The sequence below is a fragment of the Mauremys reevesii genome, linkage group 1 (assembly GCF_016161935.1).
Source record: "Mauremys reevesii isolate NIE-2019 linkage group 1, ASM1616193v1, whole genome shotgun sequence".
In the NCBI taxonomy this organism is placed as follows: Eukaryota; Metazoa; Chordata; order Testudines; family Geoemydidae; genus Mauremys; species Mauremys reevesii.
Genome location: NC_052623.1, coordinates 354,982,250 through 355,002,519, shown reverse-complemented (window position 1 = coordinate 355,002,519; position 20,270 = coordinate 354,982,250). Strand labels below are relative to the sequence as shown.

Here is a 20,270-nt window from a genome sequence, read left to right as displayed (position 1 = left end):
GCAAGGTGGAAGTTTCGCCTAGGGTGCGAAACATCCTTGCACCGGCCCTGCTGGGAGCTGTTCAGCGTTGTAAGAGTTGACAGCGTCAGACCAGGGCGGGAAGTGTTGTCTACATCTGAAGGCTCAAATTCCGCTTTTGAATGCACTAGGGGGCAGTCATCCAACTGCATGTGTGCCTAAGGGCAGAACTTGGCCCGTAATATGTAGTGCAGTTGGGTTTGTTTAGCATCACCCATGGTGAAAACAGCAAATAGCCACCGTTGTTACAGGGCCTGCAGCACGTGAGATCCGCTCTTGCAGGGCCGGTAAAGGGGAGGGAGTACAAGTGAACTAACGATATTCCCAAAGCGGTGCTGCAAAACCACTAATGATGCCAGGGCAACAATAAAATCAGTGATGGAGCTAAATTAATTCCATGCTTCATCCAAAAGGCAGTTTAAAAAAAACCCTCTGCATACTCAGTGGTGCTGGGGAGAAGTAGAAGTTCTCCTTTTAAGAAGGTCTCCAAAAAAAAAAAACAAAGAAGACTATAAGGAAGTACACATGTACTTCTCCAGTAGGCCAGATTTTGTGTTTAAACTGGAGTGAACTTTTAAGCCACTTTGGCTTCACTTTCTCTGAAGCAACAGTGACATCTAGTGGCATGTTCTGCTAATTGCAGCTGATTTCTTAATTTGCACTTCAAGCCACTATGAAGTGCTGTCTGAACGTTCACTGATTTCGCCTCATAACTCTCCTGTCATGGGGATGAATGTTATCCTCACTTGACAGGTGGAGGAGCCGGAGCACAGAGTGTGTGTGTGTGTGTGTGAGGAGCTTGGGTAAGTCCCTGGCAGAACCAGAGTTAGAATTTGGGAGCTTTTGGTGCCCAATCACCCGCTCATCCCACTAGACCATGCTGGTTCCTGGAGATCTTCCAGTCCTAAATCATCTGCATTTAAACAGATCTAGTGGATCATAGCTGTGGATGGTGGACTTGTGTACCATTGCAACTCAAACACAGGTCTCAGCAACTGGGGTAAAAATCTGTCTGGGGATTGGTTCTGCTTTGAGCAGGGGGTGGGACTAGATGACCTCCTGAGGTCCCTTCCAACCCTGGTATTCTGTGATTCTATAAGGTGGTGATGAGTCACTGCAGCTGCTCACATAGAAACTGGTCAAATGACACATGGGGGTGAAGTTTAGAGAAGCAATTTCTCAACACTTTAAGCAATTGCTTCTTGCAAGAGCTAGTTCTTCTTCAAGTTATTGCCCTGATGGGTGCACCACTGCGGGATATCCATGCGCCGTGTGTTCTCAATCAGAGATTTTAGTCAGCAATACCCAGAGGTCCATGCCTCTTGCTGCAGTCTATAAATCCTCGTGCTCCAGCGTAAGGACAGCTGCATTACCCACCATCAGCTCCCCTTCCTGAGTGCATTGGGGATCCTGCCTCTTGTCACACGGGTGCAATACCCACTCATGCAGTTCATGCAACACATGCTTTGGCTTTTGGCTGCTTCTGAACCCAAACATCCTTTTCTCCGTTCCTTGGAAGGGGAAGGGTTAAAGCCCAGACCTGTCCCCATGGTTCACTCCAAAGAACCGCAGAACTTGCTCAAGATAGGGGGGAAAAGAGAGATCCTTCAGGTGTCACCTCACGTTAAAAGCAGTGGTTACGGGCCAGGGACATAAGTCCTCCACTCGCCCCCTAATGCCAGCAACCAAGCTCGCTTCTGGAATGAAGGAGGAAATCCGTCCAGACTCACTCCTTCCCCTTTCCCCTTCTCCCTTGGGGGCAGAGAGGAGAGACACCTTCCAGCCCTCTCCCCTGGATTGGCAGGGATGTCAGCCACATCTCATTGGTGTGGGGGAGCAACCCCTCTCCTTTTTCCCCATCCTATTTCTTCACACAGTGCATAGTCAACCTGTGGAACTCCTTGCCAGAGGATGTTGTGAAGGCCACGACTATAACAGGGTTCAAAAGAGAACTAGACAAGTTCATGGAGGATAGGTCCATCAGTGGCTATTAGCCAGGGTTGGCAGGGATGCAAAACCATGCTCTGAAGTGTCCCTCTGTTTGCCAGAAGCTGGGCATGGATCACTCAATAACTGCCCTGTTCTGTTCATTCCCTCTGAAGCATCTGGCATTGGCCACTGTCAGAGGACTGGATGCTGGGCTAGATGGACCACTGGTCTGACCCAGTATGGCCGTTCTTATGTTATCCCTGAACTGGGGGCCAGGCAGGGATCCTGCTCCCCAGAGGGGTGGAATATTGGCCCTTTCCCCCATCCCTGGATAGGAGAGAAGGGGTCAGGCAAGGTTTTGCCTCAATTTTTAACTCCACTACAAGTTGAGGACAAAATAGAGCATCAGCGGGTACATCCCTCCCTAAATACTCTCACATCGGAGCATGAGGATGTTTGGACGCACAGGTGCTCCGGTCAAGAGTACATGGGCACACGCACATCCGACAGTAGAGCACCCATAGGGACAAAACCTCTCAAACTCCAGTTACTGTACACCTCTCCTTCTGGTGCACACTAGGGGAGAAACTGTTCTGGATTTAGTCTTAAGTAACACACTGAAGCTAGTTCGAGTGGAGATAGTTGCTGAGCTATTAAGGCAGAGTAGCTACAGTATAATTAGGTTTAACATCCATAGGACAGGTACAGTACCAGAAAGTGACACTAAACTTTAGAAGAGGAGATTTGAATAACCTGAGAAGATTAGTCAAAAAGGACATAAAGCTGAAAGTAAAGGCCATAAAATCCCTGGAGGTGACTTGGACACTACTAAGGAAAACAGTCTCAGAAGACATGCGTACCACTGACTAAAAAGAGAACCAGGAGGCCATGGAGTAAACCATTATGTGCCTAAGGGCTTGTCTACACTTAAAACACTGCAGTGAAGATGCTACCTACACCAATGGGAAGGGTTCTGCCATTGGCGCAGGTAATCCACCCCCCCCAAGAGGCAGTAGTTAGGTCGACTGGAGAATTCTCCCTTCGACCTAGCGCTGTCTACACCCTGGGTTAGGTCTGTTTAATTGTGTTGCTCAGGGGCATGGATTTTTCACACCCCTGAGCAACATAGTTGTATTGACTTAATTTCCTAGTGAAGACCAGGCCTAAATGCCAAGGTTTTGAGAGCCTCTTCAAGCCAAACAGAAATCCTTTAAAATTTGGAAATCTAACCCTACTGAATCCAGTAAACAGAGCATAAATAACAGCAGGCTTTAAGTAAAAGGCAAATTCGAAGGGCCAAAATGGAGTTCAAAGAGCAAATAGCTCGAGGTAAAACCAACACGAGAGTCTTTGTTTCAGACACAGGAAGCCTACAAAAGAATCATTGGATCCACTGGACCACCCAAGGTTAAAGGGAGCAATGAAGGAAGATAATCAGAAATAGAATAACAAATCATCTGGAAGATCAGGATCTGATAGGGTCTAACCAGCACAGATTCAGCAAAGGAAAATTGTCTCACTAATCTCTTAGAATTCTTTAGACATCATTATTTATTTGTATTGCTGTGCACCCGTATACCAAGCGGAAAGGGATCCAGGACCATGGAGGGCATTGTTGGAAGAAAATGGCTTATGAGTCAGCAGATGAAAGGTGGAATACACACGTTGCATCAAGGAGGAGCCGGTAAAACTAGATGGTATAGAGTTAAAATCTGGGCAACAATTCAGATTCCTCCATTGATCGTTGAGCCACAACGGGAATGTGCATGCGGGTGCTAGGAGTTGCATGCAGACAGTTGGTGCAAATGGAGGGAGTTGCTGGGAATTCTCTGCAATAAGGATAAGCCAAGGAAACTGAAGAGCAAAGTGTGTAAGACTGTGCTTAGACCAGCCAGGACGTCCATGTCGGAATGCTGGCCAACGAGAGAGAGAGAGAAATACAACCAGTTCACATTGCCAAAATGAGAACACTCAGCTGGACACTGCATATAACAAGAGCTGATAAACTATCCAGTGGAATGGTACGAGCCGTGGTGCAGGTAATCCCCCTCACGGAAAAGTTGAGGGAGTAAACTGCGCTGGCAGGGTCTTATGAGGCAATATGACACCGGATATGTTGGCCAGAGAGTACAAGATCTGGCAGTCCCAGGATGAAGATCACAAGGAAGATCTAGAAAAATGTGGTTGGAGACATGGAAGGAGAACATGAAGAAGGTTGGTGCCAGCTTGAAAGATGCATTCAACAGGCTCTCTTGGCGATGAAGAACAAAAGCCACCAACCACGACTAATTGGACAAGGTGAAGGCAAAGAAGATGATGATGGAGAACATGTCAATGAAGTAGTGGATATAGAAGAACTAGATGACATTACTTAGACTTCCAAAAGGCCTTAGCAAAGGTCCCTTACAAGAGTCTACTAAAGAAGCTAGGGGTAGTTATTGGGTGAGAGGCAAAGTATTGTCATGGCTCAAAAAACTGGTTAGAAAACGGAATGCAGAATAGGATTAAATGGTCAGTTTTCATCATGGTAAAAGGTTAACAGTGGGGGCCTTAGGGGAATATATTAATAATCTGGAAAACAGGTGAGTAGTGAGATTGTGTCATCTTCAAATTTTGCTAAGTTATCTAGGTTAATTGGGACCAGAGAGGACTGTGAAGAACTTCAGAACAGGGTGGATAAAAATCGATTATTTTAAAGAAATCATATTTTTATTTAAATCGGATTTTGATATTTAAATCAATTTTTTTTCTTTTAAAAAATAAACCTGTTAATATAATGAAATATTAATGGAATACCAAGTATGTTAAGATCTAAACTTATTATAAACTCTTAAATATGCTGAATCTATCAAAAACTTTGAGCTAAAGGCTGCCCCAGAATCATGGGGAAAACATCTGACTTTTGAGGTCAAGCTTTATAAATATGGAATAGGTCAGCCTAAGTAGCTTAGGAGACGGTCTCATTTTCAAGAGATTTAGGCAAGTAAGAACTTAAGCTCCAGTCACTTTCACTTAGGCATATTTGAAAATTTTTCCCAGGCTGACCTAAAATAATCAGTTCAATTCACTGACTACAGTTAATCCTTCTGTTTAATATATCGTTTAGTTGGAAATGTGAAACGTGCTTTGATAAGAGAAATTTGTGTCCAAAACACTTAAGGTGGTTTCGTTTTAATACGAATAAATTTTATATGCTGTTGTGTGTCTAATTAAATTCTAGTTACCAGCCTAATTCAGCTTGCCACAAATCATGAGCAAAACATTATCTAGTAAATAAGCAATATATCATTCACCATATTCTAACATACTAACAATATACAATGAATAAGAATCTGAAAATATTAAACTAAATAATTACTCAAATATATGTATATACAGTAGAACCTCAAAGTTGCTAACACCTTGGGAATGGAGGTTGTTCGTAACTCTGAAATGTTCGTAACTCTGAACAAAACTTTCTGGTTGTTCTTTGAAAAGTTTACAACTGAACATTGACTTAATACAGCTTTGAAACTTTACTACATAGAAGGAAAATGCTGCTTTTAATCATCTTAATTTAAATGAAACAAGCACAGAAACAGTTCCCTTACCTTGTCAAATCTTTTTTTTAACTTTCCCTTTCTTTTTTTTAGTAGCTTACGTTTAACACAGTGCTGTCCTGTATTTGCTGTGTTTTCTCTGCTGCGTACTTCTGATTCCAAATGAGGTGTGTGGTTGATGGGTCAGTTTGTAATTTTGGTGTTCATAACTCTGAAGTTCTACGGTAGTTCTAGTGTACCCTCCTAGGTAGCAAAAAGATGTACCAAATCTGGTGCAACGGGTCTATTTATTTGTATATCAACATGGTTTAATGGTTATAGCACCTAATAACTATGTAACTTTCTTTAGAAAATAACTGACACATAAAAGGAAGAGTTGATTAAAATCAATGATTTAAATCGAGGCTTCCACTTGGTGATTTAAATCATGATTTAAATGGCTTTGATTTAAATCAATCCACCCTGCTTCAGTGAGATCTAAACAAGCCAGGGAAATGGGCAACACAGTGGCAGATTAAATTCAAGGTTGACCAATGCAAAGTAATTGGAGGCACATTGGAGGGGGAAAAAAGAAACTATTCATACACTATACAGGGTTCTAAACTGACTCTCTCAATTCAAGAAAGGGTCCTGGGTGTCACTGTAGACAGCTCAATGAAACCTCTGTTCTCTGTACAGCTGAGATTAAAAAAAACAAACGATGTTGGGCTGTATAAGGAATGGGATGGAGAATAATAGAGACACTATCCTAATACCTTTACATAGATACATGGTGCAGCCTCATTAGGATCCTGTGTCCCATGCTGGTCCCCCCCCTTGCAAAAGGGATATTGCAGAACTGGAGAGGGTTCAGCGAGGAGTTATGAGAATGATCAAGGGTCTGGAAAAACGCCTATTTTAGGAGCGATTGAAAAGACGGGGATGGTTTGCCTTATAAAGGAGGCAAATTAGAGGAGACGGGTAGATTGGGAGCTTTTTTCTCACTGTCTTGTAATACATGAACAAGGGGACCATCAGTTAAATGTAAAGAGTGGGGGAAATCAAAACCAGTCAATGAATACTCTTTTTTTCATACAATGTGTAATTACGTGGTTGAACTCACAGGAAGTAGTTTGAGGAGCAGAATTGAACAAGATTAAAAATAGGATTGTATTCTTCAATGGCTATCCAGTATCTCCAGAGTTGTTCTATTGGTCTGAATTCAGCAAGATGAAATTCAGTAAAGATAAGCGCAAAGTATTTTCCTTAAGAAGGGAAGCCACAAAGCAGGACCAGTCCCCAGATTTTTACCCCAGTTCCCCAAATGGTCTCCTCAAGGATTGAACTCGCAACCCTGGGTTTAACAGGCCAATGCTAGCGCCCCAGTTGCCTAATGGGTGGCACCAGCCCTGTCCCCAGCCCCCCTTGCCCTTTTCCCCAGCACTGCCTGCTTCAGATACCCTCAGTTCCCAGGCAGCTAGGCCCTTCTCCCTCCAGGGCTAGAGTCAGACTTCAGCTTCTGGCCCCCAGCCTTCTTACCAGGGCCAGCTGGGCCCGAATTCAGCTGGCCACAGCTGTGGCTGCTTCCCCGATCGGCCTAGCTTGGCTGTTTGAACCCCTGTTCTCCAGGAGTGAGGCAGCTGCCCCGCTACAGGCATGTGATGTTTTAATGAGTGCAATAAAATTGTCTCCCCACCCACCTCCTCCCCGCAAAAACCCAACCATGTGTTGATTTTTCAGTGGTTCTCAAACTTTTGTACTGCTGACCCCTTTCACACAGCAAGCCTCTGAGTACGACCCCCTCCTCCCCCCACACCTTATAAATTAAAAACACAGTTTTTTATATTAAACAGTATTATAAAAGCTGGAGGTGAAGGAGGATTTGGGGTGGAGGCTGACAGCTTGCGACCCCCATGTAATAACCTTGCGACCCCTTGAGGGGTTGCAAGCCCCAGTTGAGCTCACCTTATTTAACAGGACTGAAACATGCCCTAATGTTCCTTATAAAAGGGAGAAGGGAGAGAGAAAGTGTGTGAAATGTATTGCTTCAACTAGAATTTTCTGCATCTAAAGAAAAGGTGTTATACTTCACGGATGCCCTGGTTTGAACTTTGTGAATGTTATGATTACATATTTCTTAGCTGACATAGCAGTTGATTGTACCCTGTGGGAATGAAAATATCCCTCGTGCGGGTTGAATACAAAGAAATATATTAAGTGTTTACATTCTGCTTCCATGGAAAATTTTATATAGAAAGAGTAAATCACTCAGATTTTTAAAACCTTTGCTTCTTTTTCGGGGGCAGGCCAAAACAAAGCGGGGGAGGGGAGGAAGGTTAATGAAAAGGACTAGGATAAAACATCACCACCTTTGGGTCAGTCAGGGTCCCTGTCCCCCTTTCTCAGGCGGAGTGGCATGTACTTTGTTGTCAGATGGGAGGCAGGGTTCCCCAGGGAGCCGGTAAAGGGAAGAAAGAAGTGCGATCTCGCCTGGTTACACTGTCGTCAGACAGGGAACACGAGACTCGCTTCTTTGGTCTCTTGTGAAAACGCTGTGAGAAAAGAGCAGAGCTGGGTCTTGCTTAATCTTTCCTCATTAGAGGAGTTGAACAGCGTGTGAGCCAGTGTAATTCCAGGGGATGCGCTTGTTGCCTGTTGGATAATTGCTCCTTCATAACGGAGGTGTGAAGACTTAGAGTAATTAAGCTTTACAGTTAAAGTAAGGATGATCGCAAAAAGAATTCCAGCTCACCATCCTGTTACTGCGAGTAACCAAAAACAACAGCAGCAAAACCAAAACTAGTTCAGTAAAAAAAAAAAAAAAAGCTGTGTGTGCATGAAAGCGTCCTGGCTGGAGGAACACAGCCGGTTGCAGATTGCAGGTCAGGACTGTACGTTGTCATGAGGAATACTTTACAGCCAGGCAGGTCTCCTGTCTGGGCTAAAATCTGCATGCCATTTCATTGATGTTTAGTGGTGGATTGCCTCTCTAGTCTAGTCTGCACTGGAAAAGGTTCGCTGCTATAGCTGTGCGGGTAGACCCTCCTTGTGTGGACACAGCTTCTGCCAGTGAAAATATGCTTGTACTGGTTTAGCTTATACCAGTTGCCTGACCAAAATAAGCTATGCTGGCAAAATCACGTCTTTATTGGCATAAATGTCTACACTAGGGCTATTTCTGATTATAAAAATGTTGTTTAAAAAGAACCCACGCTTCTAACAAACGTTATTATACCGGCAAAAGTTTCTAGTGTAGACCTGGTCTTAGAGGTGTCGTTTCTTACAAAAGCTGCTTCGTTGTCTCCCAGCCTCCTGTCACAGCTCAGAGCTCTTCCTCTGAGTGGGCCTAGTATTTGTGCCAGGTGGCAAGTTTCAGTTTCCAGTGGGTTCCTAGGTATTTCCTGCAGTCCTAGCTCGCTAGACAAACGTAAACGGCTTATAAATCCGCCAGTACTAGCGTCTGCCCTTATTCCCAAGTCGATTATTGTGCACCAACAGAGATCAAGGGTGTACAAATAGAAGAAAATGGTTCCTGCCATGAGGCGCTTACCACCCGAATTGGACACCGATGTCACAGATCAGATACAAATTAACATCCTCAACTTGGGGGGTCATTTTAGTCTCTTTTTATTTTTAAAATTGATGTTTATTACCCCCCAAAATTGATGATAAAGCCTGAGGGACTGGATCTGGTTTGAAATACCAGGGTTAACTGCATGGGCCTTTCAGACAAGATCTTAAAATCCCAGGTTCTGTCTTCTCTGCATGAACACCTTTTAAAAACTAGGGGGGGCTTTGTGTACGTGTAGGAATTTGTTCTTTCATCCTCGGCCATGATATCCATTTTCTCTGTCGAGCAGCACCCTCTGCATGGTTAGTTGCTGCCCTTCACTCCAGAAGTGGCTGCATTTCAGTTCTGCTGCTTTGGAAGTATTGCTGGGGCTCGTTTGGGATGAAAGGTACCGTAGAAATATGATGATCTTCTAGTCCAATGTGTGCTTGTTTTAGATCTGCTCCTCCTGGAAGAGAAACACACATGATCTACGCAAATAGGAGCTGGTGGGATATACTGGTTCTGTATAATATATGAGTAGAATTTTAAAAAATGCCAGTTGGATCTCTGCAGTATAAAAGCATTGTCCTCCTATGACCCAGATTATTGTTTGTCATCTGTTGTTGTGTAATTTCATTTTCTTTATCTGCAAAATGTCCCCAACGCCGGCGGTGATTTGTAAATTTGTAAATAAAATCTAAAAAACACAATTCTGTAAATAAATGGTGATTATTAGGCTATAATTATGTCTCTGTATGTAAACAATGAATGCAAGTAGACTGCAGCAGGTAGTTCCCTGGATAACACAAGCGGATGACTGCCCTTCCATCTTACCCCTTTCTCTTAACATGTGCACAGATTAAATCCTCAGTGTCAGCAGTGGGCTTTTCCCGGTGTCTGTCAGCTTGTCAGCAGAGCGATCAGCCAGCCAGATGAGGGTGTTATGGTGTTCAATGCCCTTGTCTTTTATATGGAATGAGAACTGTGCAGTTGCCACTGTCAGACATTTGTAAAATAACTTTGCCCAAAGAGATTTCTGGGGAGGTGCCACTTTAATGCTGCAGGCAGTAGCACTGAACTGGCCCTTTTCCCTCCTGTGTCTGTCTGCAGGAAGCTGGGGACAACAACCAGTTCTGCTGGAGGAACCTGTTCTCCTGTATTAACCTGCTGAGGCTCCTCAACAAACTGACCAAGTGGAAACATTCTAGGACAATGGTGAGCTGGGGCCTGGGGGTGTTGCCCTTTGTTGCAGAGACCCTGCAGTGCATTTAACGTCATTGTGATGTGAGCGAGTGTTGTGTGCTACATCTGCCCATCCTTCATGCAGCAAGGGACAGCCTTCTATGTCCAAGAGCTTGCTGTCCGATTAGGGTGATGAAGCTAATTTCTCTCCCCTGGATCTTGCCCTGGGGAAGAAAACATTTAAACTAACTAGAATGTGAGATGTTTACACAAGAAGAAAGTGGGAGTTTGTGCCTAGAATGTTTCTAGGGTGACCAGATGTCCCAGTTATACAGGGACAGTCCCAATGTTTGGGTCTTTTTCTTATATAGGCTCCTATTACCCCCCACCCCCATCCCAATTTTTCACATTTGCTGTCTGGTCACCCTAAATGTTATGTCTGGCTCTGTTTGGGAGGAAAGGCCAGGGAAGAGCCAACATGCAGCCGGCAACACGAATGAGCAGTCAGAGCAGGAAGTTGGCAGCAGAAAGAGGCTGCAAGGGAAATAGTCTGTAGTCACTCCCTGGGAGACGTGGTTGGGGCTATGCAGTTAAGTCGTCTTCCATTATTCCCTGGGACGGGGGAGTTTGGGCTGGTAAACCCAGGGTGTGGGGCCAGAAGATGTAAGGAGTGTAGGGAAAGAGCAACAGGGTCAAGGAGAAAGCAGACCACAGGGCCGCCCAGAGGGGGGCAAGAGAGGCAATTTGCCCCAGGCCCCGGGCCCCACAGGGGCCCCCCACGAGAGTTTTTCGGGGGCCCTGGAGCGGGGTCCTTCACTCGCTCCAGGGGGCCTGGAAAACTCTTGCAGGGCCGGGCCCAGGAGCTTCTTCCGCTCCCGGTCTTCGCCGGCGGTGGGTCCTTCCGCTCCGGGGCGGAAGGACCCCCCCACTGGCAAATTACCGCCGAAGCGGGACCCACCGCTGAAGTTCAGCTCGGTCTTCGGCGGTAATTCGGCGGCGGGGGGGCCCTTCCGTTCTGAGACCCGCCACCGAAGTGCCCCGAAGACCTGTGGTGGGGGCCCCCCGCCGCCGAATTACCGCCGAAGACCGGGCTGCACTTCGGCGGCAGGTCCCGCTTCGGCAGTAATTCAGCGGCGGGGGGGTCCCCGCTGCGGGTCTTCGGGGCACTTCGGCGGCGGGTCCCGGAATGGAAGGGCCTCCCGCTGCTGAAGACCCCAGGCCCCCGGAATTCTCTGGGCGGCCCTGGCAGACCACGGTTGCTAGGCATAGAGTTCCTGGAATGGAGGCCGGAGTAGAGGGCCGGCCCAGGTTCCCCTAGCAGCCACTGGGGGGAAACCGCACAGACTGGGCGGTGGAGCAGACGACTGCCTGGGCCAGTCGTCCGATAGGATCTCGATGCCCCGTAAGGGGAGAACTGTCGTGACCGGGCTGGAGGGCCAAGCCATGAAGAGGGAATACTCTGAGTCGCAAAGAGGGAGAAGTGGCAGGGCACATGAAGGAGCGGCAGAAGGGGGTGTCGGACCTGGAAGGCGCTAATCCCCAGAGCAACCCGGAGGAGGCGCCCTAGTGGTGGGCGGGACCATGTAACAGTCTCTTTGAGGAGAAGCAGAGGAAAATGAGGAGAGAAGGGAGCGGAGTTCAGTAAGTCTAGATTAGAGTGCCCCAAAAAGAGTCTGCAGGGTGTCAATGGGCCACAGCGGATGCTTCTGCTGGGGCTTCGGGCTGGCCAGTTGTTTTGAATGCTCTTAAGATCTGCCGTGTTGCTAGTTATTCTTCCCCCACGTTAGTTCCTATTAAAGTTATATCAATCTAGGAGTCAGTTCCCTTACAGAAACCCTCCTCTGCAAAAGGATAGTTAGAAATGTTTATTCCCCACCCTCCACAACTTCCCTGCTCTGCCGCACGTCCCTATTCGGTTTTTCTGTGTTTTGTACCACGTTTGCCACTAGGGTGTCAGAGCGGCTAAGAACTTGAGAATGTGCTGACAACCTTTGTGTTGGTGATTTGGTAGATGCTGGTGGTTTTTAAATCTGCCCCGATCCTGAAACGTGCTCTGAAAGTGAAGCAGGCCATGATGCAGCTGTATGTGCTCAAGCTCTTGAAGATCCAGACCAAGTACCTTGGGCGCCAGTGGAGAAAGAGCAACATGAAAACGATGTCTGCCATTTACCAGAAAGTGCGTCACCGCATGAACGATGACTGGGCTTATGGCAACGGTGAGTATTGCTGGAGAGAGCACTGTCTCTGGGTTCTTGATTGATGCTACTGTGCATTTAGTTTGACCTGCAGATCCATCAGGGCCCTACAAACTTGGTCTGGCTGAGGGCTTCCCTGGCAGCTGTTCAGAAGCCTTAAGGCTACATCTGATTTGCATAAGATAGCACAGATTGCATCCATCCTCCTATCACGTGTCCACTCAGAGCATTATCAGCTGGGATCTGCAGGACCTAAGTTTCAGCACTATCTCAACTCAGCCTCCATTTGCACCGGCTACTTTGCAACTGTAAAAATTGCAGGTGCAAGGTTGTCTGCAGTTGAGGTCATTTTGTACATCAAGTAACTGACTGTGCCTGTAATCGCATCAAGTCTGCAGGTTTAAACGTGGCCAGTGTGTGAAAATCTGACCAGTAGGGCTTGCAGGTCACATCTCTGAAATAAAGGTGAGGGTTGCTAGAGGCTACGTTGTACACGCTTGTGTTTCAGCCTGTGGGCCACATATCTGCCACCCCTGGGAGATAGTTTCTTTTCGCCCTCCATGTTTTCTACAATGATGGCTGTGAGGAGGATTCTGACAACTACAATGATGCATTAACCCATGGGATGCAGCTGACTACAGACTCAATGCCCTGGCTTTGCGGGTAATTCAGTACAGTAATCTGAATCCCAGGCTTGGTTAAAGAGGAAGGAAGGCTTTAAACACATTTCTTTGCCTAGACAACCTGGACTTAAAACTTGTATTGTGTCTATGCTACTTATATCACCTAATGAGGATTATATGACCCTGCAATTTTCTAAGGAATTCATATGAATGGGACACTGTATCAAAACCCAATACTTAAGTTTTGAGGGAGGAGTAGGTTAAATGAGTAGGAGAAATTTAGCTATACATAAAAACACTTTAGGGAGTTTAAGTTCAATTAAAATGATTTGTTAATGATTTAAGCCTTCACCCTTTGCTTTTGAGAGCCATTACCTATATGTTGTGCTGATTCAGGAGAATCAAAGGTAAAACTCATTAATCTAGTTTCACTGTGGAGTTTAGTGAAATCCAAAAAGGAAACACACGACACAAAAGGGTATTTATTTATTTTTTTTGACGTGTCCCATTTGAATTATTGACCATAAAACTGTTTTCCTCCACTTGCTCTTTGCTTCTTGAAGTGAGTGAAGACAGTAGCAGAAATGGTTTGTACCGCAGATGGTGCGCGGCTACTTCACGCTTTTGGCTGTCGTGGGAGTTTTAGGCACTCAACGCTCACAGACAAGAAGCAGAGCACCTACAATTTTTTTTCTTAAAACGAGGACTCACCATTTTTTTTTTAATTCATTTACCAGCCACTCTTAAGAATAATGACATGGAAACACAGACGTGAAGGATGATTTTTCTGACTAGTGCAAAGAAAAGATGGTGAGGCTAGAGCAGTGGAGGGCAACCAGTGGCCCACGGGCCACATGCAGCCCACCAGGGTAATCTGATTGTGGGCCACAAGACATTTTGCTGATGTTGACCGTCCGCAGGCACGGCCCCCGCAGCTCCCAGTGGCCGCAGTTCACCGTTCCCAGCCAATGGGAGCTGCGGGAAGCGGCGGGCTGCAATCAGATTCCCTGATGGGCCGCAGGTTGCCAATCACTGGGCTAGACTGGGGATGACCTGTAGGAGGTTGTGGTTGGATCTTTCTGCAGGTGCGTAGTTATGTATTTCTCTTATGTTGGGTGCTGCACTTTGGCACTAGGGTTCCCCTCTCTGTCCCACATTTTGCTCCTCTCTCGCACCATGGTTGACATAAGAATCTAATGGAAAATGGCATTTTGCCAGAATCCCAAATCCCCCCCAGGAAAGGATATTTAAGCAACAACATAATGTGATACTAAAAAGGCTCAGTACTCAGGAGACATCACATCTTGATCTGGACAGACTATCAGACTACTTTGTAAATGCCCAGGCTTTCAGAGACAAGCCCCGGACTTGTTTTCCCCTAGGAAGGTTGATTTTTATCCTATATATGTCTGAGTTGCCACTGAGCTCACTAAATCAAACCTTTTCCCCCTTAAACCAGTGAATTCGCTGTATCTTTCTAATGTGAGTGACTGTTTCATCTAGAAATGGACTCCAGAGGGACTGAATGACACTACTGAATATTATATGGCTGAAATGTGGTTATTGCATCCAGCCAGTAATTCCCCAATGCCTATACTTGCTTCCCATTAACAGCCCTGATTTTCAGTGAGTTTTATAAATTTGCCATATTTTACTTCATGTTAAAGTTTCCATGCTTCGTCTCTGCCTCGGGCCGAAGGTTTTCTTTGGCAATTTTCAGCAAAAATGGTGGGATCCTGTGGGAAAACATTATGTGCTCATATAATTAAAAGTGTGTCCTAATGCATACAGATGGGAAGAATTACGGTTGTACAGATCACCTTAATTCTGGTATTGCCTAATTTTTTAATGTTTTGCAACTGTAGCATTATGTTAATATAGGAGATTTGTGTATGAAATATTATAGACATACACCTCTACCCCCATGTAACGTGACCCGATATAACACGGGTTCGCATACAAGGCGGTAAAGCTCTGAGACGCTGCTCTGAGCGGCGTGTTAAGCGTGCTGGGCCGGGCCAGGGCCGAGGGGTTGGATAAGGGGCAGAGGGTCTCGGGGGCGGTCATGGGCTCCCCCCCCCCCAAGGTCTAGGAGGCAGGAGCTGTGGGGGGGCAATTTTGGGGGCCCTGCAGTCCTAGAGTGGCCTGTGGGATTAGCGGGGGGCCAGGAGCAGCCCACTCCACTCCCTCGCCCCAGCCCCAGCCGTGTCGCTTGGGGGAAGGGATCCCCCCCCCACACACACATTCACTGGCAGTGGCCGAAGCGGAGCAGCCTGGCCCCAGCCTGCTCCACTCCGCCAGCTCCCAGCCGCGGTGCTCAGCTTCCCACTGCAGGTGAGTGTGGGTCCTTTCCCCAACCCCCCTCAGCGACACGGCTGGGGCCGCGTCGCTCCACTTGCTGCCACCGGTGAGTGCGGGGGGCGTCCGTTCCCCAACCTCCCCGCACTCACCGGCAGCAGGAAGCAGAGCGCCACGGCTGGGAGGTGGCAGAGTGGGGCAGGCTGGGGCCATGTTGGTCTGCTTCCCGACGCTGCCGATGAGTGCCTGTCAGGGGGCGGGTCTGTGGATAGGGGTCGGAGCAGTTGGGACAGGGAGCAGGGGGACTGGGTAGGGGGTGGGGTCCTGGGGGTGATTAGGGACGGGGGTCTCTGGAGGGAGCGGTCAGGGAACAAGGAATGGGGGGGCCAAAGCAAGTTCGATATAACGCGGTCTCACCTATAACACGGTGGGATTTTTTTGGTCTCCCAAGGGCAGCGTTTATATCGGGGTAGAGGTGTAGTATGAACTGGTTTGGAATAAGCTCTTGCAGCAACTGTTGTGAATCTGACTCTCATGGGCATATGACTGTGTGATGAGGTCACAATCCTTTACTTCTGTTAAAACCTCATCTCATGTCAGGAAAAAAAAGAATGATTTTCTCATGCTGTTGTGGTGGCGGGTGTTTCTTATCAAATGCAGATATTGATGCCAGGCCATGGGATTTCCAAGCTGAAGAATGCACGCTAAGAGCCAACATTGAAGCCTTTAATATCCGGAGATATGATAAATCCCAGGACTCAGAGTTTGCACCGGTGGACAATTGCTTGCAGAGTGTGCTGGGGCAACGGCTGGAGCTCCCTGAAGATTTCCATTACTCCTATGAACTCTGGCTAGAAAGAGAGGTGTTTTCTCAGCCAATCCGCTGGGAAGAGTTGCTACATTATCAGTGACAATGACAGGATTACCTGAACCCAGGACCATCTCAGCAAGGCTCTGAGGTGCTACTTCCTGGCGAAAGGAGAGGTCGCCCTCTGACTAGGGGTTCTGACGTCTGGCAGAACATTTCCCTTATAAGAATTGAATTTTTATAACTATTCAGACACCCTAAAGTTTGGTGTCCCTCTCTTTTAGAGACCTTCCCTTTCCTCCAATCTTTTAGAGACCAGCTAATGTAAATGGACCTGCACGTAGAGGTTGGGGCCAAATTCTGATGTTACACTGGTGACAATCTAGAGAAACTCGACTGACATCAGTGGAGTTTACTCCAGGTTTACACCAATATAATGGAAATCAGAATCTGGTTCTGAGTATCTTCACTTCTTTCTTAGCGTTGCTCATGTATGATAAGCTTGCTACATTTCTATACTGTGAAAGGTCTTTGCCTTGCCTGACTGCCCTGCACTGTGCCTCATACACAGAACACGTTTCACTTATTCAACTTGGAACGTCGGCTGAGAGATGATTAGACGTCCCACTACCATATTAACACCTAGATTAGACCGCCTAATACCTCAGAAATTGAAAGTAAACAATAACTGGCAATATTTGACCATCTCAGCAGAGGCTACAGCCTGAATAAGTCAATGGAACCTGAACTACCAGTGGAACCTCACGGCTGCTGCTTGCATTGTATAACCTAGGACTTCGGTTTCCAGAGCTGGCAGTTTTGCATCTTTCACTACACCTGTGAATCCAGCACTTTCCTCCCTCACTACATTCATTTAACTTTGTATTGAACAGTAAGGTGTCTATGATGTACAAGCCTAGCCGGAAAGGAGTTAGACAGACTGCGGTCTGCTCTACTTAATATTTCGATGAGCCTGGACTTATTTGACTAGACGTTACCAACCTAAACTGCTAAAGGTGCCATGTAAGAGATTCTCTTTCTCATCTATTGTAGGTGCCCAGTTAATTTACAATGATTTTTTTTCTCCTTCCAGAACCATGCAGAGAAGAGAGGGCAGCAGGGCCGTTTTTATGAAGTGCAATTACTGTAACCTGTTAGATTTCTACTTAGCTCTTTCCATTGCTCTGTAATATGTCTAGCCCTGTAAGTGACAGTAAAGGCAGCGTCTTGCTGAAAGGGACCCTTCTGACTTTTTGAGACACAGGAATTTGTTTGGTGTTGGGAGGCTATTCTTTGTGCTCTGCCCTAAAACGGGGTGGGTGGGTGTGTGTGTGTGTGTGGGCAAGGGAATAGCATTTCTGTGCTGAGGGAAGAGAATAGTGAACTGTAGAGCCTATAGCTTTGTAGTGGTGTGTGAGAATTTAGGTGTGAGACTTCTACAACTTGGAAAGTTTAGGGCTTAGTATAACGTTCAGGTATAGTCTACCTTCGCATGGGTATAGCAACTGAGAGTCGCTTACGGGTCAGAATAAAATCATTTGTCCAGTATATTAAAGTCAGTGGCTGAACCACTGAATGAGATTTGGCTCTTGGCATGGTGTATGCACCGTAAAAACCCATGACAGTCAGTAGGAGACCTTGCGAGAGAGAGACATAAAAAGCAGGATGGGGTTTTTTTAAAGCAACGTTGAAGGTATAGTGGCAGTGCCTACATGCTGTGAGTTTTCCCATCAGCATTCGATAGCCAAGGCCTTAGAACAATCTTGGGTTTTACCTTTTTCATTTGTTCTTCCTGAACACAGGAATTCAGCTTTTGTAGAAGCAGCACGTGTTAGTATATTGCAGGCAAAACTTCATCATTTAGACTGTAGTCGTGCTAGCCACATCTCAAGGGCACATGTGATAAGGGCACAAGTATTTGTTACGCCAGCATCAGTGTTCAGTACAACGGAACGAGCTGAGAACGGTTCTTAATGTGGTTTGCATGATAAGGCATTTTTCAAAGAAATGGCAATAGTAAATCTGTTCACTTCTTAAACACGTTGTGTGAAAAATAAAGCAGAGTGACTTCTCCGGTGTGTGCATTTCCTCAAGTTAAGGTGCCGGAAGAAAAGTTGCTAATGTTCTTTGTAAAAGTTCCAGGCTTGTTCAGTCCTCCCCTCTGCTGACCTCTCTGCTTCAGATCTCCCAACGCTGCACAGGCCTTATGCTACACCATGAAATGGTGGATGTTTTATTCTGATGTGTCTATGGAGACCAAAACAAACAAAGGAGCTGAAAAACAATAGAATTATTTAATGTAGGTGGCCGTCCAGTGTCTGTGCCTTGAAAATAAGAATTCACCCAACATTAAATAATAAGATGGTGGCATATTGTTAACTGGAAATTTGCTATGGATCCAGTGGCCAGGGTGCTAGCCTGGGCCTCTGGTTGAACCTGAGTCTGCCTGGACTTCCCGTGTGACCTTGACCTTTCTCTGTTCTTCAGTTACTAATTTGTAAAAAGTGGGATAATGGTATTTCTCTACCTCCCTGGGGTGTTATGAAGATAAATAAACTAAGGATGGAAGTGCTCAGGTACCATGGTAATAAGGGCCATGTAAGTACCTGAGGTGAGTGGGAGTAGAAGTGAAATGTAAGTACTGCTACATGACTGAAAGGATCCTGTAGTTTGAACTTAATCCACACTCCACTGTTTCTGTGCCTTCGGCCTATAAGTACTGACTGACTTGTTTGGTAGCTCTTTTTATAGAGACAGTCTTTCCCCCAGTCAGCGGAAAGGAAAACATGCACATTAAAAGTGCCACACCTTCTTCAGCCTCCGACAGGAAGGCACAAACCCGTAGTTGGTGCTATTTATGGTTATGGCTGGAAGGCTTCTAATCACTCAGCCTTCCCTTCATTCTGATTCTCCCCCCCCCCCCTCCCGCCCTGGGGGGGGGGGGTGATTGTCAAAAGGTCAGTGATAAATCCTTTCCATAAATTTAAAATAACAAGCATTGATGTGTAGCTAATTCTGATCACAAGCCTGTGGACAATATCCATTTGCTGGGTTACTGAGAACTCACCTCTGACTGTGGCAGCAGATGTGCTCCTGAAAGTGAGGTTTGTTGGATATGATTTTTACATGTGGGCAGGAAGGAAAGATGAATTATTTGTGTATCCATTTCAGTCTCTCATTTCTGAGGTTAGCTGTTGTATCTCATTTGTTTTGCAGATTCCAAACAACTTTCTTCTCTCAGATTTTGTTTTTAAGTATGTGATGAGAGGAAGAGAGGAGACTTTGTTTGAAGTACCAGTTAGGCTTTCGGTAGTAGTACACAGCTCAACAACAACAAAAAATGCACATCACCAGGCACAATGCAAGCTCTCTCACCCACATTAGGCATCGTGGACCGATGAATTAAGATACTTTTTAATGTGCAGTGGTGCTCTTAAAAGCCCAGGTATTAATTGTACTCGGAAGGAGATGGAGTATATTGAAAAGTCTAAATTGCTGGTACCTTCTTACCTGAATATTGCTTTCAGTTTTGGTTCCCAACTCTTAGATGGTGAATGAAAGGCCCATCGCCTCCCCGCTGCAGAGCTGTGCTGCCAGCCACTTGGCATCTTCTCCCAGAGTCCCAACTAGCTGTGGGACAGTTTGATCCCTTGGGAGCAATTAAAGCAAAGAACCCAGGTATTGCAAAGGAACGTCTTATACTCTTTAGCAGCACAGGGAGCATGTCCCTTTTTAAAAGCAGCCTCTGGCACCGTTTGTTTGTGTTTTTCTGCTGGTGATTTTCCACTCTTCCCCCATGGGCTGCTGGGAAGAGGAGAGGCATTAAAAGTCAATGGTTCTGCTCCCATTGTTCTACCAGGGTGGAACTATTGCATGGCAATGGGCCTGTATTGTTGTAACTTCCCAGATGTAATCTGCCCTTTGAGTGTTACGTTCCTGCTACACGTTCTAATCAAATCCACAGTGGAGGTTACAATAGTAAATGCTATTCATAAAAGCAAAACATTCACAAACTGACATTGTATATTCCCCAAACTGCCACATTCTCTGCTTAAGACTTGCCATAAGGGATCGGTAAGGGGGACAGCTGGGGAGATTTCTCAGGGATAGTGGGAGCACCAACTGGGGGTAGCTGACAGCCGGAGC

At 46.1% G+C, this 20,270-nt stretch overlaps 1 protein-coding gene across 1 annotated transcript in view; it reads left to right on the top strand.

The window, feature by feature from the left end:
- STRIP2 (striatin interacting protein 2) overlaps positions 1–18,196 on the top strand; it is a 58,091-nt gene extending 39,895 nt beyond the window's left edge. Inside the window, exons 19-21 of the mRNA XM_039519906.1 lie at positions 10,129–10,233; positions 12,212–12,416; positions 15,977–18,196. Of these exons, the coding sequence (XP_039375840.1) occupies positions 10,129–10,233; positions 12,212–12,416; positions 15,977–16,227 (561 nt within the window). The 3' untranslated portion in view covers positions 16,228–18,196. The remainder of the gene's footprint in view (positions 1–10,128; positions 10,234–12,211; positions 12,417–15,976) is intronic.
- Positions 18,197–20,270: the final 2,074 nt, after the last annotated feature.